Source organism: Pyrus communis, chromosome 1 (assembly GCF_041283825.1).
Source record: "Pyrus communis isolate YQ-2024b chromosome 1, ASM4128382v1, whole genome shotgun sequence".
Classification (NCBI taxonomy): domain Eukaryota; kingdom Viridiplantae; phylum Streptophyta; class Magnoliopsida; order Rosales; family Rosaceae; genus Pyrus; species Pyrus communis.
This window is the reverse complement of record NC_142565.1, coordinates 7,905,430-7,929,998: the sequence shown is the minus strand read 5'-3', so window position 1 is coordinate 7,929,998 and position 24,569 is coordinate 7,905,430. Positions and strand designations below refer to the sequence as shown.

The 24,569-nt window shown below is 39.8% G+C and overlaps 2 protein-coding genes across 3 annotated transcripts; both read left to right on the top strand.

Annotated features, from left to right (window-relative positions):
* Positions 1 to 3,116: 3,116 nt before the first annotated feature.
* LOC137720226 (amino acid transporter AVT1C) lies at positions 3,117 to 11,327 on the top strand. 2 transcript variants are annotated; one of them, XM_068459267.2, is made up of 13 exons: positions 3,122 to 3,319; positions 4,125 to 4,349; positions 5,030 to 5,355; positions 6,238 to 6,452; positions 6,670 to 6,693; positions 8,991 to 9,171; positions 9,355 to 9,574; positions 9,742 to 9,877; positions 9,992 to 10,015; positions 10,258 to 10,393; positions 10,535 to 10,578; positions 10,715 to 10,777; positions 10,944 to 11,327. In XM_068459267.2, exons 2-13 carry the CDS (start codon positions 4,165 to 4,167, stop codon positions 11,046 to 11,048), a joined length of 1,659 nt encoding a protein of 552 aa, XP_068315368.2. In that variant the 5' UTR covers positions 3,122 to 3,319; positions 4,125 to 4,164; the 3' UTR covers positions 11,049 to 11,327. The 2 variants fall into 2 exon arrangements, 1 of the variants encoding a protein (XP_068315368.2); XR_015963526.1 differs by lacking the exon at positions 9,992 to 10,015 and having other exon boundaries at positions 3,117 to 3,319; positions 10,248 to 10,393.
* A 137-nt stretch (positions 11,328 to 11,464) lies between these two features.
* Positions 11,465 to 14,713, top strand: WCRKC2 (WCRKC thioredoxin 2). Its single transcript, XM_068460133.2, has 5 exons — positions 11,465 to 12,557; positions 12,951 to 13,025; positions 13,683 to 13,749; positions 14,378 to 14,395; positions 14,497 to 14,713. Exons 1-5 carry the CDS (start codon positions 12,049 to 12,051, stop codon positions 14,599 to 14,601), a joined length of 774 nt encoding a protein of 257 aa, XP_068316234.2. The 5' UTR covers positions 11,465 to 12,048; the 3' UTR covers positions 14,602 to 14,713.
* The last annotated feature ends 9,856 nt before the right edge of the window (positions 14,714 to 24,569 follow it).

Below are 24,569 nucleotides of genomic sequence, written 5' to 3'. Positions count from 1 at the left end.
GGTTTTTGCAAACTAGATAACAAAATTACAATTAAAACTTATCAATCGCAAAACAATGATTAAACTACAAGCACTTCATTAAGCGATGAGCTCACCAAGACCTGCAAGATTACAATCATCATTAAAACTGCTAAATCTTGTGCTACATGGAAATCATGTTTGAACAAAACTGTCAAATCATTTTGGTATTGGGTATGCGATGATCATGGCTCTAACTGCAACACCTAATCGCTGTCACGAGCCTAGAATACTAAGTGAAGTAAATCCAGCTAGCAAATCAAACAGCTCTACCATCACATATAATTAATCTGAAAGAGATACAATATCGGCAAATTATTGGGGCGAGCTGAATTTGAACCAGCTTAGACATATTGCCAATACCAAGATAAAAGCTAAAATGAAAGAACTATTCTAAAGAGAAAATCCTAAACCATCAAACTTCTAATGAATTTTTTAATAGTATTAACCGGATTCAAATTGAAATCCAAGAATGACGACTATAATTTTTCATCGTGACACACTAAGAACCAATATAAGAGAAGCAGAGGGAGGGAAATGACCAAGAAGATTGCCACCGATCCCAAGACGAAAGTCATCGACAAATGAATTCTCTTTATTTTCTCTCTAGATGGATAGGATTTTTTTTTTTGAAGACTTGCTTTATATAATGATATATTTATTTATTTGGAAGGAATAAGTCATGAATTGAGAAACACATAAGATATAGAGTGAATTAGAGAGAGTCAACTACTCTCTTATTTAAGACTCAATTGAGAGTCGATTTGGCTCTAAAAATATCGGGAGAGGTGGTTTCTCGCTAAAATCACTTTAAAATAATTTTACTGGACAAGCTTCTTCCCATAATCACTTCCACATTGGACTTCACATTATGAATGCCAGACCAACATTTTTTTAAAGTATTTTTGTTTAGACATCAAACTCTATCTTAGTTAACCTACCAATAATTTAAAACAATTAATTAACCTACCAATAATTTAAAACAACTAAAACTTCCAATGGGATAAAAAAAAAAAAAAAACAAAAACAAAAATAATCTCCAATTTCAATACCAAATCTAAATCGTTCAAGTAAGAAGCATTTTTCTTTTTGATACAAGGATACATTTGCATTAAGGGACGATAGAAAATGGTATTAAACTTGTTCTCCAGTTTTCCATTGTTATATGAGGCCAGAATGTTTATTAGCAATAGACCAGTACAAAGTTATTTTATAATACTCAAACATGAGTCGATGATTCGTTTGGAACGGTTTATAGACCATCAAATTTTCACATAATGTCACTAAATTATAGTACTAAGTAAAAATAAAACATTTTTCTTAGAAAACAATAAACATGCAAAGTATAACGCAAAACATACACTTCCATTTGTTTCTGTCAAACCTTATAAAAACACATTCTATACAATTTTATTTATTTTTTTTTTTTTTTGTCAAAAGCTTTTACACTGCCAAGCTATCTGTCAACCTCTTGTAGCCCGTATTTTCTGCTACCAATAAGAAAAATTAGCTGAAATCATGCAAATAATTAGCTCAAGTTAATCAAATAAAACGAAAGAAAGAAATAAAAAGACCCGTTTGTGTTCGGAAAGGCAAAAATTACGAACTTTTTTTTTTGTTGAAGAAGAAGAAGAAGAAAATACAACAAACTATACAGATTAATTAACCACTGATTTTACCTGAACAAGGAAAAAAGAAGGGAAAAACTCCCAATCATCTCTGAATTGTGTAACATTACCAATTTACCGTATGTTGACTGAGAGAGTCGGAGTCTGGACCAGTCCCTCTCTTTCTATATATATATGGGTAAATCTCTGTTTACTACCCTTATGTTTCGTGGTTTTCAACATTTAGTACATCAAGTTTTTTTCGTCCCAAAGTCATACCTAAAGTGTAAATTTTGGGACAGTCTCATACATCTGTTAGTCAAATTGTTAAGTCTCACGTTAACTGTGACGTGGCGCCCATATGGACAATGACTGGGTGTCACGTGTCATCCACGCGGAAATTAAAAATAAATTATTTATAAAATAAATAAACCTTCATCTTCCCCAAATCCCACCCGTGCCCACCCTCCCACCCCAGTTGTCACTGGATACCTTGAGTGTTTATGTGTCTCTCGGCTCGTGACCAGCAACGATTTGCATCCTCTGCAACTCCTGGATCTGCCTCTGAATCTCTGCCTGAGACATCACCAATTCTCCGATGTGGCGATCCCTAGGAAATCGGGGTTTATCGACGAGGCAGTGACCGGAGCCGTTGGAGAGGATCCATCAGAAGACCTGATCTGAACCGAAGTTGTGACCGAAGCCGTCGAAGAGGATCCATCGACATCGTTAGGGGTGTCACAGAGGGAGCGGAGTGGGGTTGGTCGGGGGTGTTGTAGTCGATTTCGCGGGAGTGATGGGAGGAGTCGCAAGAGTCCCGGTAGGAGTGGTGCGAGAGAAAGAGTGTTGGCGGGGTGGGTGATGGGAAGGTGGGAGGGTGGGCACGGGTGGGATTTGGGGAAGACGAAGAGGTGGGTGATAGAAGGGTGGCCACGAGTGGGATTTGGGGAAGATAAAAGTTTTATTTTTATTTATTTATTTATATATATATATATAATTTTTATTATATTTATTTATTTTATAAATAATTTATTTTTAATTTCCACGTGAATGACATGTGGTGCCCAGTCATTGTCCACATGGGTGCCACGTCATAGTTAATGGGAGACTTAGCAGTTTGACTAATAGATGTATGAGACTCTGCCAAAATTTACACTTATGACTCTGGGACGAAAAAAACTTGATGTACCAAATGTTTAAAACCATGAAACATGAGGGTAGTAAACAAAGATTTACCTTATATATATATATATATATATATATATATATATATGTATATATAGGACAAGGATTGTTTGCCCCTCCTGTTTTGTGTGGTCACGGTTAAGCCACGTCAATATTTTATATTATTTTTTTATAAAGATAATAAAACAAAAATAAATAGTAATATAAAATATTAATGTGGCTTAACCGTGATCACACAAACAGGAAGGAATCGGAAGCGAAGGGACAAACAATCCTTGTCCATATATATATATATATATATATATTGAAGTGCAGAAACTGGCCTGCAGACATCCTCTCTCTGTTTCTCGCTGCTCCTGGAGGCATCTTCTGAGAAGAAGCCAGAGCCTTTTCGAAATCTTGTGCTTTGCCAATCTCGACTTTCTACACATTCTTGAATCCCAGAAAAAACCCAAAACTCCTTTTCGAATCCCGGGAAACAAAAAGCAAGAAAATCTAAGGAAAAAAAGGTTCACTTCTCTTTACTTCCTTTGTACTTTTTGTTCTGGAGCTCCTGTAATAGCATGCCACTTATTGCCTTTAGAGCTCTCCGTAATTAATTTCTCCTTCTGGTATTTATTACCAGAGAGAATTATCTGTCACACTTCCTGTTTGGTTTCCAAGAAAACCGAGGAGGAAAATTACACTAAAGAAAAGAAATTTTTTGCGTCATATTTTCTGATGTCCCTTCTTCTTGTATTTTTCTCATATTTCTAATTTATTACAGTACCCGAGCTTATTAGCTGAATTGGATTTTTTTGTATAGTTTAACATAATGCAGGAATCATCGACTCCGGAGCTTACTCAGCATTTTTTCCGGCTCTTTTATTTTCTCGGAAACCAAGCAGAGTGCAAGTTCCTTTTGATAACTTCTGCCAAATCCGTGTAGCATTATGTCTCTACCAAATTACCAATCTAATTATACTATTTTCCTATAACTTTTTTGTATGTTTTATATTTGTTTTGGTTTTATTTATTTTGATGAAAGTTTTGGATAGTTGTTTCTATCATTTAAAGCTAATTAGCTGGAAAATAAATAAATTTCTGGTTTTGCAAACAATTTTCACGTTGTGTTAATTCCAAACAAAGAAAACCACTAACACTCTGCCCCAAGCATCAAACAAACGAGCAAAATGTGCCATAATACTTCCTTTGTTCTCATTGGATTCATGATTTTTCACAGGTTTTCTCAACTGGGTCAGTTAAAATTTTGCAAACCCTTTTACCTGATTACAATTTTTCATAAGATTCTTGGTGTTTGCGAGTTTTCTGCAGAAGGTGATTGGGAGAAGAAGATTTGAAGAAGAAGAAGAAGATGAATAACTCGGTTTCGGATCGGAGTTTTTACGTTGAGAGTGAGGAGGAAGATGATGTGGAAAAGGACTTCAATAAGAGCATTGAAGATGGAGGCGACTCGGATTCTTCTGCCGAATCTTTTACTGAGAATCAGCAGCCGAATAATCCCAGTTCTTACAACACTCAATGGCCTCAAAGTTACAGGTTCTCTCTTTCTCCCCCATATAATTTTCCATGATTTTGTTCTTGTTCAATTAGAATTTTTACCACTGTAGCATGTAGTAAAGGAAATTTACTATTTTTATAGGTGAGTTTCTGCTGGGAATCAAAACATGAATGGTAAAATTTGGTAGATTCATGCAGCCGACCCCACTTAGTGGGATAAGGCTTTGTTGTTGTTATCGTAAACTTTTGTTTCCACATACAAAGTTTATACAAAGAAAAGGAAATCAGAGCCACAATTTAAGGAAGCTGAGCCAAAACTGAAGTTGGGAATCTCTAGAATTTAGGGTTAACATCAATATTTGGCTGCTTATAACACTTCGGATTGTTTAAGCCAAAAGAAGAACACGTTAGTTTCAGATTGTTAGGCGGTAGAGCACACATGAAAAGTACTTGTTCTTTGTTTTTCTTGCATCCTTTCATTTTATACTTGCTGAAACAAAAGGGAGTGGTATGATTTTGGCTATTGGCTGAAATGAATTTCTCTTAAAGTTGAAGTGAAACTAGTTCGTGACTTGCTCATTGATTTTTTGAATTGTCTTTGAAGAAGTTTATTGACAAATTAGACGGGTGATAAATATTTGTTTGATTCTCTTATTCTTGTGATTCATCGATCATCAGTTCCAAATTAAAACTTTATTGTCTTGCAATTGCTTTTTCAGGCAATCTATTGATCTGTATAGTAGTGTACCGTCCCCTGGTATTGGGTTTCTGGGCACTCCTTCATTGTCAAGACTAGGAAGTTCGTATCTTTCCTCATCCCTAACAAGAAGGCACACTCCCGAAACTTTACCTTTCTTGCCGAAACCATTACCAACACTCGCAGATAAGGAACAACAACAACAGCCGCAGAGACGCAGTTCTCATTCTCTGCTTCCTCCTTTGCCAAGGAGGACTTCTGTTAGAAAAGATGAGAAAGCATCCAGAGTTACTCATGACCATCATCCGATGTCTCGCCACAGCTCCTTTACACAAGCTGTGTTTAATGGTAAGTGTGAACTTTAATGTTTGCGCACATATATGTTTGTACATATTGGTTCACCTTCATCTGCATTATGCCCGAAATTGGTTGCTATAACGCTGTTTTTAAGTCCAGGAACTGCTTCTTGGTCATGAGTTCAGTCTCTTTCGACAACTCTCCAAATTCGAGTACTTTCAAAAGATGTTGTACTATTATTGTTCTTAAGGATGTCCAATATATAATGAGACTTTTTTTGTGTGTCTTAATGCAAATCCATTGAAATTTATTAGTTGCCACAATTTAGAGTTACAACCACTTGAGCTTCACTATATGTTAGCAAACAAATTGCCGGGACCACAAACTCCAATCGTGTCATGTAATGTTGAAAATATGCTGGCATATCCTTTCAATTAAACTCAATAGTGGTCCGACTCTTGTTCCGGTTCCTGGGTGTATATCGCAGTGTTCCTATAGTACATATCTCGAAAGAACACTGGAATATACACCGGGATAGAGTAGAATCTACCTGTCAAACATTCTCTACTTTTAACTCCTTTTTACGTACATATTTCAGTTTGTTCAAATCTGAGGAATAAAATATAGTTACCAACTTTTTTTCAAATCTGAGGAATATTTTATAACGTGTGTCTGCATATTACCTCATTGCTTTGTACATATCCTGTTAATATCTTCAATTTATGAGCATCCAAACAAGAAAATCCTGTATTTATTTCCCATGAGCTGATGTGGTTGTTTAGGGTTAGCCTCTATTGCACATGGTGCACATGAAAAGATCTGCTAAATAAGTAACAAAATGTTGGCACCAATTACATTGCTTGGCTTGTGTAAATTGTTCGTGACATCATTCAAAGCTCCATCAGGATCGACTGACCATTTTCCATGATTCAGGAATTAACGTTCTTTGCGGGGTTGGAATCCTTTCGACGCCATATGCAGTCAAGGAAGGAGGATGGCTTGGGCTCTTCGTTTTGCTTATTTTTGCAGTGCTTTCGTTCTACACCGGATTGCTCCTGCGTTACTGCTTGGATAGCCAACCTGGGCTCGAGACATACCCGGACATTGGCCAAGCTGCATTTGGTATTGGAGGCAGAATCGGCATCTCGGTAAGCTAGCTTATAGTTTATGTACCATATATACGAGCACCAAATATGTATCACGTTGTTAATAGAAACGAGACCGACTTGTATTAGCGAACCCTATAAAAAGCAGGAATCATAGAAGAAAACAAGACATTAAATTTCAAAGTGGATATACAGATTTGAATTGAATGGCTGCAATTGCTGTCGTTTAAGTGATTTGTTTTTGTTTTTGTGGATGCAGATAGTACTGTACGTGGAATTATATGTAAGTACAGCTGGCTTGACTGAGTGAGTATTTTCCTTTATATTATTTGTGTGATCATTTACCCTTGTCTATGACTCTATGGTTTCAAATGGAACACATCCATGGGATGATTAAAAAGGAACAAGAAGCTGGATGCCAGTGGGAACCACGTACCCTTACATCCCTGGTCCCACATCTAGATCTGATATTGTGAACCACTTACATAAATTAGTCCGTGGGTGAAATTACTAAAATAGACCCATTTTTTTGGAGTACTTGCAGTTGCAGGTACTCAATGCCGACACATATTTTAAAACCCAAATACTCAAATTAATCAACCGAGGACTGTTAGATCAAAGCACTTAGGCCTGGTTTGGTACTGAGGTGATTCTGAAAAAAGCTGATATAAAAAAAAGCTGGAAGCTGTTTTTGTGTTTGGTAAACATTCAGCTTCAGTTTTTTTTCACAGTTTTGGGTGAAAAAAAACCAAAAACAAGAAGCTGCAAAACCCAGCTTTGAAAAACTGGCTTTTTTTCACATCTGTTTTACATAAAATTTACCAAACACTATAATAATGCTTTTTTTTTTCAAAAGCACTTTTACAAAGAAGTTTACCAAACACTTTGCTACTTTATTTCACAACTGCTTATTCTCACAGCACAACAGAAGCAGCTTTTTTTCAAAGCACAGCAATACCAAACCAGCCCTTAAGTGCCTGTAAGTGCCCAATAAAATTGAAAACATACAAGAGGCAGGTGGCTCTTGCCTCGGTGTTCATTACCAAAAGAGAAATGATAAATGATAAATACACTTTTTTTTCTCCTTCTACACATCCTTGTTTAATTGAGACTGTTTTTTTTTTTTTTTTCTTTTATTTAATTTGATAGCCAAAAAGAAAGAGGGATGTGTAAGACAGTAAGAAATGTGTGTGAAAATTGGCTCTTGAGTACCATCATTCAAAACTTACCTATCCCGGAATATATCTCCATGACTCTATCTAACTCCTCGCGTAACTTATCACAACGATTGAGATAGAGACATGTGGGATATAGGGCCGTAACACTTAGCTCCTTGGCCCAACATCTTTTTAAAACTCTACTCAAGGTTGCCTTGAGATCCATGTTTGATTGAGGTTCTTAGCTTTTAGGGGCTTCAGACTTTGTGAATTAGAATTTGGAATGCAGATAGTGACCAGATTAGCTATTGTTTGGACAGGAAAAAAAATTCTTTTGTTAGGAGCTTAGAACCGAGATTAAATGATTGTGTAGCCAAATGATCGATTTGTCTAGTCGAACGGATTCTTTTGGTTCTTATATCCATCATCACATTCTCATCTTAGTATACATACAGTTCTCAGTTTTCTGTCTTCCTTTATTCTTTTATTTTTTGCGTGTGTATTTATCTATCTATGTAAGGGAGTTGAAGTCTTCTAGCCTCCAGATCAATGCGTCTGAGTTGTCCTTTTGATTACCTTTTGGTGAGGCAAGGGTGCGGCATTGTCCATTCCTGAAGCGGAAAGCTCCTTGATTGTACGGTTGTCCGCTGCAGCAGTGTTATCATTGATGACATCATCCACCATAACATTGTTCACTTTATTAATTGCTACATCCTGTGCCATTTGGACTTGAGATATACACGAAAAGTTATTAAATAGTAATATATATACAAAAATTTTATCGCGAACTTTAGGAATACACTATAGAAATATTTCGTACGTCTAACTATACGTTGGTCCACGAAAGTCAATACCCTCATCACCCATTTACTGGAATATGCCGTTGCACGCGGCCTCCTTCATTATTTGATTAGTCGCAGAACTTGATAATCATCCTGCCAAACGGATAAACCTCTTGTTAGTGATTCTCATAACCTGTAGCTAAGTTCAAATTCTGGGAGTTCAATAGAAAGTAACTTAGAGAACTCAAGTTAAAACTCAACTTAAGGAAGACAGAAAGGTAAATCAATGTGAGGATTCATTGCATGACTTCTGTCTTCCATAGGAAGCAATGCATATTCATATCACTTTTAAATAGGCAAGAAAAAAATTTTGAATTGGGTCACCCTTTTCAATAATGTTATCGGTACGATTATACTTCATGGGCAGAAGGTGGCTACAAATTTCTTTTAGAACTTTATCATCCATGTAGTGAAATTCTTTAATTGCCCTCTACGTGTTTGATCAAAAGTCTCAATGAAAGTTTCTTCTCAAAAGTCCTGCTGCTCTGAGATGTTGAATAAAAATTGCGCACATCTCAGGCGTTTTTTTTTCTTTCTTTCTAAGCACGTAGATCGCCGACTTTAAATTTCTCTACCTGCAGGCTTGTTGCATAGAATATATAATTTTGGAGAGTGATAACTTGTCTTCACTATTTCCAAATGCACAACTGAGTTTGGGCGGATTCGTGTTAGATGCTCACCTTTTATTTGCAATTGCGACCACCCTTGCTGTTCTTCCTACTGTATGGCTTCGAGACCTCAGTGTTCTTAGCTATATCTCAGGTGAGTTCAGAAAGTTGAATATAATCTATGTATCCTATGCATCTGAAAATTGTCTGAAATGAATTTGCCTTGTCCATGTTAGTGGTGAAGCTAGAAAATCTGTTTGATCGCAATAAGACTAAATTAACCAAATGCATGCTGTTCTTTCAAGGAACTCTTACATATTACTTTTTTTGCTTCCAGCGGGTGGAGTCATTGCATCGATCTTGGTTTCCCTTTGCCTCTTTTGGGTTGGTCTAGTAGATGGAGTTGGCTTTGAGAACAAAGGGACACCCTTGAACCTTGCAACGCTTCCTGTTGCTATGGGACTCTATGGTTACTGCTACTCAGGACATGCTGTTTTCCCAAACATTTACACTTCATTGGAAAAGCGAAACCAATACCCTGCGATCATCTTAACATGGTAAGCTATGCTGAACCATCTTTTCATTTAGTTTAGTAATAAATATCTTTAAATGTTTTCTGCCTTTTCTGGTGAAATTTCAAATTTTCGTCAAGTCTTATAGTTCATAAACAATTGCAACTTCTTAACTCCATTGTTTCACTTGGATTTGTTATCCATGCATGAAGTTTTTGTATTTGCACTTTCTTGTACGCTGGAGTTGCTGCCATGGGTTACACAATGTTTGGAGAATCAATACAGTCGCAGTTCACTCTCAACATGCCTCACAATTTAGTCGCATCTAAGATTGCTCTGTGGACTACGGTATGCTCATCAAAGTTTTCGTTTCCCTAGCCTCAAACTTTTTGTGTTCTTTACACATGTTGCGAGCCTTTCCTTTAACTGGTTGCTAATACTATTATCGGTGTTATTTTACAGGTGGTCAACCCCTTTACCAAATATCCTTTTCTGCAAATTGTGCGGATAATGAATGTCATCTGATGCACAAGCACATACATATATCACAGATGCGCACACAATGGATGCAGTCTAAAATTTATTTTGTGTCTTTGGAAAAACATTAACTAGAACCACATGTGAATATGTTGTATGCCCTTATTGCTCAACATCTACACACGCACACAAACAAAATTAAACGACGAGAAAAAACTTACACATGTCTCTCCTTAATTAGACCCACATATGCATTAACTATGTCTCCCGTTGCAATGAGTCTGGAGGAGCTGGTACCAGCAAACAAGTCTTACATATACTCAATCTTAATTAGAACAGCACTCGTTGTCTCTACCCTGGTTGTCGGTCTCTGCATCCCCTTCTTTGGTAAGTCTCCCTTGAACTTTCTTTCTTTGCATTTCCCCCTTTATATTCATATCCCTCGCCTCACTTGTGCATCTCGGTAACCATTTGGTTGTCACATTGTGTTAGTTAAAAGTGTTACGAACTTACCTTAAAGTATTGCAGGTCTCGTGATGTCACTGATTGGATCTTTATTCACAATGCTTGTAGTAAGTTTTCGTTCACACTTCTGTTCTTGTGGTTGTAACTTTGCACGTAACTGCAGGAAATCTAATTCCAAAATTTCTTATATCCATTTAAGAGTTAAGCAGCTACGCACTACGCTGACAAATATATTACTTGCAGACTTTGATACTTCCTTGTGCTTGCTTTCTGAGCATCTTGAGGGGACGCATAACTCGATTTCAGGTACGTCTGTGTTACGGTAGCTTGTTAGCATTGGTTTTCAAGAATTGGCAGACTCGAACGCAAACGCATTATTAGATAGAAGAGAGCAATCTCAATGCTTTAATATAAACGTTATATACTTGGAGCTTTTCATGGTTTCTGATCTGCATTTTTCTGCTATTTCCAGCGAACACTTTGTATTATAATTATAGCAGTAGGCGTCGTGTCGTCTGCCTTCGGCACGTTTTCGGCCATTTCGAAAATTGTTGAGAACTTGAGAAGCCCTGCATAGCTGAAGTATCTATAATCTCGTGGCGTTCGTTCACAGTTTTGAGTTGTCTTTAAATTTGTATCCCGCATTCCTTATCTTGTTTTCCAGATTATATTGCTTGAAGTAATATTACACTTTGCTACGCCAATCAATAAGTTAGTATAATTATATATCCACAATTTGAGTAGTGTGCTATTGGTCTTGTTGCTCTTATTGCTCTGAAAAATAAGTGCTAAATAGAACAAATGCAAGACAGGCTTGTAACTCGAGCAACTAAGAAGATTTGCTTATGCATTCAAACCTGCTTCACTCGTTATCATTTATATGAAAAGAAAGAAACAAAGATTATACTTTAATTAAAGATAGTCTAGGGACAAGGTTAGAATGAGTTTGGCTTCTATGGTTGTATACTATTATTCGTGATAATAATCAAAATTAAACATATTACTCATTTGTTCACTAATCATATGTCAATGAAAACACAAATTGGTCACACAATATTAGAAATTCAACTCATGATTTTCGAGAAATTTGACTCTTCGTTGGTGGTTGTATTCTAATTCATCAAGAAACAACCCATCATAAAAATCGTACCTTCATATAATTTTGGAGGAATTTTAGCTCTTTATTTTTGATAAATTGGTTCGATTCAGATAAATTAGTAAATAACATATTATATTCCTCAATTGAGTTACTTCTCACCTAATTCAAGCTAGTAAACATAAAAAAGAATTGCTCTACAAACAAATATATGATATTTTCAAGTATCATATATTTGTCGATTACAAACAAATATATCGTCGATTGGTATTCGGTAGCTGCTAACAAACTAGTGGGCCTTGGGTCTTGTCTTCTAACTGAACACCAAAAACGGACAGACAAAATTGGCGGCTGTTCTTAACGAACTGCTAGCCGACGTGGCAACCTTACGCGCTAAATACAAGTCACTTCAGCAAATCTCACCGTAGCCCGCTCGATCGAACAGTTCAGGCCTCTGCAGTCCGTTGGATTTGGTCAGGCCATGCGGGCCCCACCAACCATCCATCAACTAACGCCGTCAAACGCGCCGCCAATTCTCACTGCCGCCTCCCCCTTCAAGGCTTCACCTGCAACCCCTTCAAATCCTCGTCAAGTCTCAACGGTCCTTAAAATTCCCAAGTCAACAGATTCATTCTCTCTCTTTCTGTTCAATATGTCCGTAGTACCGACGACGCGCCCTACTCTCCGGCACCCGAGAGCCAGTGCCTCAAGTGACGGGTCACGTGACCGGCCAACGGCTTCGCCCAAAGTTTCAATTTTGGCCTTCAGACCCAGAGCGCCAAGCTCTTCAAATCCCCCGGTATTCTCCCGTAAATTTGATGAAATCCGGGGGCGGATTACTGCGCTGAGTGCTTTGAGCCAGGAAGGGTCGCTGCAGGAGGTGGATGATTCACCGGTCACAGTGGCGCTTGCGCCCATTTCCAGCGAGACCCAGTTCGATCGGGTGGTTGCCCAGGCCCAGCAGCTCGACGAATCGTTTGTTGTCGTTTGGTAAGTTTCTGGGTTTTCGATTTTGGTGTTTGGATTGATGAGATTTTGGATATTTGTATGGTGGGTTTTTCAATGGGGTGTGTTTGGTTGCTGAGAAAATTTAGGGTGAGAAAAGAAGGCGGGGCCTTTGCCTTGCATTACCTTGCTGAAGTGAAGGGAAATGCATGTGTGCTCAAGTCCATTTGAAAACCACTTCGTTTTTAGCTTTCAGCTTTCATTTGATGGCGGTATCTGGTAAATGAAAAACTAAAAACAAAATGATTACTACATACGGACCTGCTTAAAAATGTTGTGATTTGGCATATAGGAATTGGTAGATTTTCCTTGTTTTCGACACAAAAATTGGAACTTGCATTGAAATGGGTTCTGAGGTGGGAGTGGATATTCTTGTAGGGCAGCAACCTGGTGCAGAAAATGTATATATTTGAAGCCAAAATTGGAGAAGCTGGCAGCTGAGTACTATCCAAGGTTGGTTTGGCACTTATTAGCCGTCTCTGTCGATTATTATAAAACAATCTCAATTTGGAACTTCTTAACATTGATATTTCCTTCTCTTTATTTCAATTTTTGAGTTTCATCTATGAACGCAATGAAGGTATTTCATCGGACTAAATCTCTTTTCTTTTAGTTTGTCAATTGTCAAAACACTGTTGATTGATGTGCCTATTACCGGAGAGCTTGCAATAAAGCTTGAAACTCTACTAAGATGCTTTCCCTGGTGAAATCTGTGCCTTCTTGTTTCTAGAACCATCATTCTAGCTACTCAATTTAATGCAGTATTACAGTGGTTTTTCCTTTTACAATCTGCAAAAGCGGCTTTAACATTGGGTACAAGTAGAAATTTTCATTTAATTACAGAAATAAAAATTGCATTAACTCTCTCCTATATACTTCTCTCTAGTGAACTCCCAAATCTCATTTGTGTATTTATATATAGATAATCAAAACGATATTTCAAGGCAAAGTGAGATTTGGCAGGCATTCATGTAAATACTAAATACATACATATACATGCATATATGAGATTCCTATGTACTGAGAATAATCAATTGTATGCTACTATTTTCGCTGGCGTACAACTCCGCAATGCAGAATAAATTCTGAATCTGAGTTTATTTTCTGTAGATTGAAGTTCTATTCTGTTGATGTCAACTCAGTTCCACACAAACTCGTTAAACGTGCTGATGTCACTGTAAGTTATTCATCCCACTTGGATAAGTATGTCAACGTGACTTGTATTGGTGTGGGAGTAGGTCACGTAAGTTTGGGCTGAATACTTTTTCATCAATTGTCTAGTGTATGGCTTCACAGAATTGACTAACATTCAAAAATCCAAAATCTACTCTGGCATGCACAAGGCTTTTTTGTCATTAGTTACGAAAGTCTTTGCAACTGATCAGTGAAGTGATCTATATTCTTCAAATTATGTAGGTTTTGAGTCGTTTTGTCGTCGTGGACATCATTTGAATGAGTTAATGTTGTTTCACTTACTTGTATGACTGAGACAGAGGGGGATGGAGGTTGGGAGGGAGCAGGAGGGGTGATGTGCAAGGCTATATGCGTTTTGAACTTTGTTAGCAAACTCAATGCTATCTGTGTTACAAACCGTGTATTGTGTGCTCACAATTTAAAACCATCCTCTTCCTTTTTATGCACCAGAACATGACAAGCTTCCAATTTTTTTTCTGTGATCATACAGCCATAGACATGTTAATCCTACTATCGAATCCTTGCTTCGACATATATATGTGTGCAGAATGTTGACTGACATTTTGGTTTTCTTTGTTCGTATTTACATGGTGTGCTTTCATCTCTTGCAGAAGATGCCAACTATACAGGTAAGCTCGCACATCGGTGAGACATCTTTGAGGAACTTGGGGTGTTCCTTCTTTCCGTTTTCTGTTTATTCACCTTACTAATGAGGATGACTATGTTACAGTTGTGGAAAGACGGCAAGAAGCAAGCTGAGGTTATCGGTGGTCACAAAGCACATTTAGTCATTAATGAAGTTCGTGAAATGATTGAAAACGAGGATAGCATGTAAGGTTCAGTACAGGGGACAAATTTTTCATACTTTTTTTCCCTAACTTATTTTATAAATAATACCAGTTTTAGGGAAGAGAATAGATTGAAAATTGGTTCATTTGTTTTCTCAAGTCTTTGCTTCCTGCAAGCATATATGATTTTGCAATTAGAGCTGTTCCTGGCTTAGCCAAAGATAAAAATGCTGCATAACCATGAGTTCTTCCCCTGTTATGTGTTGAAACCCAGTTTTTGCTTGTATCAGCAATGTGATAACGCTCGTGTTTCATCCAAGTCCATGAGATTTGTCTACGTTTTTCTCTTCAGCATGTATTTTTCATCACGTTGCGTGTTAGAGGACTGGTATTTTGAAAAACAGATGACCTGCGGACTGGCTAGATTAGTTTCATGCTTGAAAAACTAGTATGGTTCTTGTTTTACAAGTTTAGACCATAAAACATGCAGTCGAGAACTGGAGAGTAGAACGCCGTTCTTTTTTTCTTTGATTTCGGAATGCACATAGTTTGAGTCTTGATGTTTGAACAATGGTCTTGGCAAATCAGTTATGGCTTGTTTTGAACGATATTATCTACGTTAAGGAAGTGTGCTCAGCATCACAATGGACTAGCAATAATGTGATTTAAATTCACCTTTGGCGAGAATTGAACTTAAGATTTCTCGTTTGCAAATGAAGAGGAATTATCATTAGACCGTAATATTAAATGAAGTTTTATTTCTTTTTTGGTACATAATCAGAATGAATAAAATTCTAAAAGCCTCATCATGATAGTGCCATTAGCAAAGTAGAAGCAGATCTACCATGCTCCTAAAAAAAGGTATTTTTTTTCTTCAAAATATAGTAATCAATGTCTGTTTAATGAAATTTTCAAAAGGTAAGTATATCCCATATATTTTACAAAATTACAATTTTTGCCCCTACATTATTGTCTTTGACAATATTATAAGATTTATCTCAATTTACTACTCTCAAGTTTCGTGATTTTCAACATTTGGTACATGAAGTTGTGAACACGAAAGTTTCTTTGAAACAAGAAACCAGAATAACGTGTACAAAATAATATTTTTGTGTTTATGATTTTGGGGTTACGATCTCTCTCAAATTTGGTCCTCTGATTCTATCTTCGTAGGGTGTAGGTTTGTGAATGAGTTGTTGATCCAAAGGGTCGTCGGGGCTTGATCTAAGGATGAACAGTTGATGAACGGATGAACACTTTCTTCAAGGGCCGTCGGGACTTGATCTTGAATAATGGTTGTGTGGATTTCTTCAAGGGCTTTTGGACTTGATCTTGAAGGTTGATGGATGAGCAGATCTTCAAGGGCTTTTTGGGCTTAATCTTGAAGAACGATTGGATGTGTGGATTTGTTGAGGTTGTTGATCCAAAGGGCCGTTGGGGCTTGAGCTTAGGATGAACGGATGAACACTTTCTTCAAGGGCCGTCGGGGCTTGATCTTGAAAGAGGATTTAATGAAGAACGAAGAGAGTTTTCTTGATCCTTCGGGATTTGCTTGAAAGCTTTAGAGTTTCAAAGCTTCAAGGATTTGGGGAGTTCTCTTCCAATTTGGGAGTAGAGAAATGTATTTGTGAATTCCTTGATGCTTGATACCTTGATGGAGAAGCCTATTTATAGGCTTTGAGAATGAATCACCACCACAAAATATTTTTTTCCTTTCCAAGCACCATTGCCTAATTTTCCCACTTAATGCAATATTGAAATTGAAGTGGTGTAACTTATGGCCTAATTTCCCACTTAATATCATTTTAAACTTGAAGTGGTCTAGCTTATGGCCGAATTTCCCACTTAATACCATTTTAAACTTGAAGTGGTCTAACTTATGGCCTAATTTCCCATTTAACACCATTTTAAACTTGAAATGTGTATGCTTTGTCATTGCCCAACATGAGAAAAACTTGCTTTGATCCGTAATGGATTGAAGTGTGCTTGCCTTGTCATTGCCCAACATGAGAAGAAAAACTTGTTTTGATCCTCAATGGATTGAAATGTACTTGCTTTGTCATTACCCAAAATGAGAAGAAAAACTTGTTTAATCCTTCAAGGGTATTTCTTCCTATTTTGTTGAGTCACACGCCATGTGTACAATTTGTACAACACGTGGCGTATGTCATGTATGCCTTGACACGTCAAAACTTTAATGCATTGGTGAACATTTGTTTTTTTACTGAAATTTCGATGTCTACAAATGCCCCCACTTCAAGGCGCGTCGTAGACATGTGTTTGTCACATGTAGAAGATGCGTTTTGAAGTCCCTTAATGTAGATGTCAACCCAAGGGCCATCGAGGCTTGATCTTGAATTGGGCTGGAAATTTCTTCAAGGGCCATTGAGGCTTGATCTTGAGTTCAACTGGAAGATTTTCTGGTTTCCTCCAATCGTTGATTTTCCACAGGCTTAGTCTTGAACTAGGCTGGAGGATTCTTTTGGTCTCCCCCGAAGGTCTGAACTTACTCCTTTTATCTGGAGTTGAATTTGATTCAAGGGTGGTGAACACTTGATTTTGAATCGGACTTGTGATTTCTTCAAGGGCCATTGAGGCTTGATCTTGAACTGGGCTGGAGGATTCTTCTGGTCTCCTCCGCTCGTTGATTTTCCTTTGTGCTACTCTTGAACTGGGCAGCAGGATTATTTTGGTCTCCCCCGAAGGTCTGAGCTTTACTCCTTTTTTTCTGTTTCTTTGTTCAATCTCTCCAATTCGTATTGAAGAGGGTTAGAGGATAGCTCAGCATATGCAGTTGTTGTTTGTCTCCACATGCTATAATGTATCATTTTCACTTGCCTTACTTGCTCCCCTTTGCAGAAGTGGTATTTCCTTATGCAGATTTAGCATCTTCTCTTGTAGTATTTGTCCTCTGATGCAGGAGTTGAATGCAAATCTTGCATTTGAATGGACCCTCACTTCTTGGTGGCAGCGCAAGTTTGAGTGGAGGTTCCGACATATTGCTTTCTCTGTCCTTGCCTTGGCAGGTGAGAACAAGGGCAAAGGAAAAGACAGGAAAAAAGCATGATATGAGATACCTTTGCTTTCGTCCTTGATGATATGAGATACTTTTGCTTTTAAAGAAGCAGCGAATGAATCAGCACATATATTTGTTGTGCTTGTCTCCACATGCTTCGATTTACCGTTTCCTCCTGCCTCATCTATATTCCAGGCATCTGGTATCTTCTTTGGGGAAGAAGAAAAAAATTGAGTATTTCGAGAGGCTTTGCTGGGAGTGCGCCCTCAGAGGTGAGGAAGAGTTGGGCATTTTTTTTTTCAGGTCTGCCTTGCCATAAAAGATGAAGGTCGACATATATAGGGATTTCCCAATAGCAAGTGGTGGTTATGCTCTTTTACCCTTGTCGACAAACGTCTCTTCGATTTTTTAACAAGCGTCTCTTCGATTTCTGAGCGAGCGCCTCTTCGAAAAAGTAGTCACGGGTGCGGCTCTGTCACCACGCTTGTTGGCAAAGGCGCGTAGTTGGGATGATAACCTTCACGTGTTTTCAACTTTGTCAGAGATCTTTTGACAAAGTTGAACGCGTTATCTGAAAAGCCGCGAAAGCGTCGCCGAACTTCACGCAGGAAAATCCGATTTTTTGAATCGGTGGTCGTGTCGCCTTGGCTTTTTATAGAGGTATCGATCACCTCCAACATGCACACTTTGAAGATCGCCCATTTGTGAAAATCGTCTTCGGCCCTTTCTGATTTTACTTCATCCACCTTTCTCTTTTAACCTTTTGACAATGGCTAACCCGTCTAACATTTGCTTAGATTTGAGTCTCAGCAGTGATCCGAGTGCGCCGCGTCAGGTAAATGTATGGTGCCCTTCTTTCTTATCTTCTAATGGCCCTTTGACAGGTGAAGATTCTGTGATGAAGGACGCAACAACAGCTACGATAGTAGCTAGGAACTTCCTCACTCCAAAAGATAGTAGGCTGCTTTCAGAACGGTCCGATGAGTTGGCCGTTCAAGAGTCCCTAACTTTCAGTGTTCAGTGCGCAGACTCTATGTCCAACATGGGCCAACGCCTACTTGCTCGATCCCGCCAAGTGGAATCATTGATGGCAGAGGTGGAAACTCTTAAGCAAGAGATCAAACAGCTTAAGCACGAGAATAGAAGTTTGCATGTGCTTGTAAATAACTATTCGACGGGCATGAAGAGGAAGCTTAATGAGCTGCAAGAATCCAGTGGTCGAATTCAAAGTGACCGTCAAAGGCTTGCTGCTTTCTTCCAGAAGCACCTTTTTCCTGGCTCATCTAGCGTTCCACCAAGTATTGAGACCTCTTCTTTGATGCCTCCCGCTTCTGTAGTTTTCCCAAGTATTGGGGCTTCACGTGAACAACCTTTATGAAAGCTCCATCTCTTTTTTTTTTTCTTTTTTTTTTTTTTGTACGCACTTATAATTTCTCGGAGATCAATGAACATGCTTTATTTTATTTAGTGTATTGTGCTAAATACAGATAAAACATATACATCACCAAGATGTGTTATTTCCTTTTTTTTTTTTTTTTTTTTTTTTTTTTGATGATGTGACTGTACTTGAAATTTTGAAGTTTCAAGTTGCCTACGTACCCTTGGTTAAGGAGGGATCAAGTCATGACGTAGTTCAAATGAGTGATGGTTTTTTTTTTTTTTTTTTTGATGATTTTGCCGTACACAGTTTATGCTCTTGCGGGCTAGGAGCGTGGTGCGTTTGCTTTAGGGGTAGTAGCGCTTCAAAAATCTGCCGTTGATGGGGCCGATCTTCAACCCGTCTTCTGCCATGATTAAGTAAGCGCCATTGGTGTAGATCTCTTGTATTATGTAGGGTCCATCCCACTTTGATGTGAACTTGCTTTTTGTCTTATGAGTTGTAATGATAGGCCTACGCAATGCCAGCACGAGATCTCCGGCTTGGAAAGACCTTGGGCGGACTTTCTTGTTGAATGCCTTGGATAACCGTGCTTGGTAGCATTCCAAGTGTTGTTGAGCTTCGAGCCTTCTCTCATCCAGCGCTTCCAACTCCTGAAGGTGCAACTTTGCATTTTCTTCATCAGTCAAGCCTTCTTGTATAGCCATCCTTAGTGTGGGAATTTGACTTTCGAGCGGTAGAACAGCTTCTACGCCATATACGAGAGAATAAGGTGTAGCTTGGGTAGGAGTCCTATGTGTAGTCCTATATGCCCAAAGTGCTTCACTTATTCTTTCATGCCAATCTCTCTTTGTTCGGCCGATTACCTTTTTCAGGAGGTTGCACAGCGTCTTGTTGAATGCTTCCGCGAGGCCGTTGGCCGGAGCATGATACATGGAAGACTTGTGCTGCTTGAACTTGTATTTGTCGCAAAGCTCGTCCACGAGTCGGTTGGAGAACTGCTTTCCGTTGTCAATGATAATGGCTTCAGCCCACTTGGAGAAGTAATTTGTTGCAGCTAGGATGTAAGCTTCCCCTGCAGATGACTTTGGCGTAATTGGTCCTACAACGTCTAATCCCCATGCGTCGAACGACCATGAAGCAACTGTAGGGTGTAATGGTTCAGGCGGTTGATGTATGAAGTTGGCGTGGAATTGGCAGGCTTGGCACCTTTTGACGTGTTCCAGGCAGTCCTTCACCATGCTCGGCCAGTAGTAACCCATTCTTTTAAGCCGGAAATGTAGCTTTGGTCCAGACTGATGTGCCCCACACACACCTGAATGTGCTTCTTCCATGGCTAGATTAACTTCTTCCTCACCTAAGCATCTCAGGAGCACTCCTTCAAAAGAGCGTCGATAGAGTGTTCCTTTGTAATAAAGGAAGCGAGGTGCTCGTCGACGTATTTCGGAACGGTGTCTGAGATCATCTGGAAGCTTTCCGTGCTCTAAGTAGTTGATCAGCGGCTGTCTCCACTCTTCAGCATCGACTGGAAGTACTGAGATGACATTTGTATCATCTAGTGACATTTCATTAACGAGCGGAATCACCCACCTTTGGCAAACTGGCACGTCTGCAACTTCATCTTTTCCTAGTGTCATACTCGAGGCTAGATTGGCGAGAGCGTCTGCCATTTGATTTTCCTTTCTCGGCACATGTTCTAGTGTCACAGCTTCGAACTTTTGTAGCAGTTGGGTCGCTAGCCGGAAGTATGGGACGAGATCATCTTTCCTCACCTCATATTCAGTTAAGAGTTGATTGATTATGAGCTTGGAATCGCCATATACCTCAAGAGCTGTGATTTCCATGTTGATCGCCATTTGGAGCCCGATGATCAATGCTTGGTACTCAGCAACATTGTTGGAGCATAGCTCATTCAGTTGGAAGGAGTAAGGTAGTATTTGCCTTTGTGGCGACATGAATACTATTCCTGCCCCCGCTCCGTCTGCTCGTGCGGATCCGTCGAAGAACATTGTCCATGTTGGGAAGATGTCGATGTAGAACACCTCCTCGTCAGGCAAGTCGTCTGAGATTTTCCAATTAGCCGGGATTGGATGATCGGCAAGGAAGTCTGCTAGCGCTTGTCCCTTGACGGCTTTAGCTGGGACGTAGATGATCTCATATTGATTAAGAAGCAAAGCCCATTTAGCGAGTCGCCCCGTCAAGACTGGCTTAGTCATAACGTATTTGACAGGGTCAGCTTTAGCAACCAAGTGGATGGTGTAAGCATGCATGTAATGTCTGAGTTTCTGAATGGCAAACACCAAAGCTAGGCACATCTTTTCTATTGGGGAATAGTTCAACTCAGCGCCGGTGAGAGTTCGACTGAGGTAGTAAAGTGCTCCTTCTTTTTGGGATTCATTCTCTTGTGCCAAGAGTGCTCCGATTGAACTTTCCTGAGCAGCAATATACAATATGAGTGGTTTCCCGGGCACAGGTGCCCCTAGGACAGGTGGACTTGACAAATATTTCTTTATGCTTTCAAAAGCATTATGGCATGCTTTGTCCCATACGAATGGAACATCTTTCTTCATAAGGCGACTAAACGGTTGACAACGCCCTGCGAGGTTGGAGATGAAGCGTCTGATGAAGGCTAGCCGTCCTTGTAGACTTTTCAGCTCGTGCAGGTTTCTTGGCTCGGGCATGCTTTGAATGGCCTTGATCTTTGATTGGTCTACTTCAATACCACGATGCTTGACGATGAAGCCGAGGAATTTTCCAGAGGTGACGCCAAACGCACACTTTAACGGGTTCATCTTGAGGTTGTATTTTCTCAACCTTTCGAACACTATTCGCAGATCCTTCAAGTGGTCTGATCTTTTCTTCGTCTTAACCACCACATCATCTACGTAACATTCTACGTTTTTGTGTAGCATGTCATTGAAGATTTTCTGCATTGCGCGTTGATACGTAGCTCCAGCGTTCTTTAGACCAAAGGGCATCACCTTGTAGCAGTAGATACCTTTTGGAGTACGAAAGGCTGTTAGTTCCTCGTCTTCGAGGGCCATGTGAATTTGATTGTACCCAGAAGAGCCATCCATGAATGATAATGCCTCATGGCCAGTGGTTGCATCCACCATGATTTCAATGATTGGCAAAGGGAAGTCGTCCTTTGGGCAAACATCGTTGAGGTCCCGGAAGTATACGTAAACACGTATTTGTCCTGATTTCTTAAGGACAATGACGATGTTGGAGATCCATTTGGGGTATTGCACTTCTCGAATAAAGCCTGCTTCGATTAACTTGTCGATCTCGACCTCGATTTGTGGGATAAGCTCAGATCGATAGCGTCTTTGAGTTTGCTTTATCGGTCGTGTTCCAGGCCTGACCGCAAGATGATGAACAGCGATGATAAGGTCCAGGCCGGGCATTTCTTTGTAGGTCCAGGCAAAGACGTCTTTGTACTCTGACAACAGCTGATAATACTCCTCTATCTCATATGTACTTAATAATGCACTTACGAAGATAGGTTTTGGTTCCTTGCCTGTACCTAAGTTGAGTTCCTTGAGATCATCGACCGTGGCTTGCCCCCCATCTTCGAGCTGTGGTGGTGCAGCAGTGACATCTTCCTCGGGGATTTTGTCTTCTTTACCTTCTTGTACCGTGATGTGGAAAACATCTTGGATCTCCTCTTCAGCGCTGTCTTCTCGAGCTTGTCGGCATAAGGATTGTCTGGTGTTCTGGGAGAGGCGTTCCTCGCAATCTTCATAGGAAGGAACCTTGACCGAGTAATTGAAGAAGTCTTCTGGGAAGAGGTCGCACATTGTGATGGGGATGGACGATCTTTGTGTCGAAATTTCCTTATCTCCAACACTTTCACATTGTTCTGGAGGTTGACAAGAGCTGTTTTGACCCCTTTCCGACTGATAAACTTGTGGGCAAGATGGTTGCTGCTTGTCCAATTTCTTTGAAGCGATCTTCGAACTGCATTCCTCACAATCTTCATAGCAAGGAGCCTTGATCGAGTAATTGAAGACGTCTTCGAGGAAGAAAAGATCCCACATGAACGATCTTTGTGTTGTAATTTCATCATCCTCAATATTTTCGTGTAGCTTTGAAGGTTGACGGTAGCTGCTTTGCCCCCTTTCCGATTGGTGCACTTGTGGAGAAGACATATGTTTCTCGTGCAGTTTCTTCGGAGTGACATGAGTCCATCCTTCAATTTCACTTGACTTGGAGCATGCCCCCAACAGTCGAGGTGAAGACTTTGAGTCGAAAGAGCCAGAAGTGACATCTTTCTTAGGGATTTCATCTTCAGTGCCGTTCTCTTGGGTTTGTTGGCATGAAGATTTGCCACTGTGGACGATGATGCGCCTCCTTACCTTCAGTGGTCCTTTTGTGTCGACCTCTAGGATTGCTTGGCGCTTCATCCTTGAAGGAATCAAGCTTCGAACGTCGCCTTTTTCTGCTAACCCATCGAACTTTTCTTCCTTTGGTGTTGTCTTCCTCTTTCCAAAAGGCTTCTCATTATCTTCAAATCTTTCCGAAGCTGATCGTCGCAGAGGAGAGATAGTTGTGTTGCTTTGTTTCTTAGGCTTTAACAACCTTTCAAAAACAGAGCTTTGGGATGTTGGCGCGTTAAGCCTCTTGAAGACAGAGGTTCGGCCTTGATTACCAATGCGATTAAGCACGGGTGCATTTGGTGTGAAGCCAAGTCCGGCTTTGTTGTTGTCAACTCCGTAACCATGCTCCTTCAACTTCTTTTGAGTTTTGGTGAGGTTACGTTCTTTGTCATTGACAGTGTTTGAAACCTTCTTTCCAGCCGCCTCAGAAGAAGCGAAGTCGTACCCGGCCTTTGACATGAGTTTGTAGGCGTTTGGGTCAAAACCTTCCTCGGTCCTCTTGGTTGGAAGAAAGCTTGATTCCACCTTCTTTGGTAGAGCTTTTATGAAGCCTTGTGGTAGTCTTGCGGCCATAGCACCCCCTAGCTGTGTCAGAGGCAAAACTGCATTCGTCTTGAGCAACTTTACATTATCCGTGTGCCACTGTGTGTCGGCTTTTCTTGTTCCAGTTTCGAATGGAGATTGACCATTCTTTCTTCTTGACATCGGGATATACCGGAATATGGGTGCGTTCGGTCCTTCTGACGGCATCCTACTCCCTTTGGTTGTTGCAGGTTTAGCAAACTCGTCATCGTCTTTGCTTGAAGATGGCACGGCCTGCTCTTTTTGCTTTTTAGGCATGGCTTGCCACTCCTGCTTTTTAGGTGATGCTCTGCCCGTGGATTTGATCTCTTCCGGAAGGGTTTCGGGTACCATCTCTTCATCCATGTAGAACTTGGCATCTGCAAAGTGTGATTCGGTTTCGGTGAATGGCTTGGTGTCACCTTGAATCACCTTCACTCCTTCTCGGTAAAATTTTAGGCATTGGTGAAGAGTGGACGGCACTACCCCATTTGCGTGGATCCAAGGTCCTCCTAAGAGCAAGCTGTAGGAAGTTCTTGCATCAATCACGTGGAATATCGTGCTTGATTTGAGCTTACCAATGGTCATCTCTACTCGGATCATGCCCATCGCCCTTTGTCCTCCTTGGTTAAAACCCTGGATCAGCAGACGGCTCAGGGATAGTTCATTCACCTTGATGCC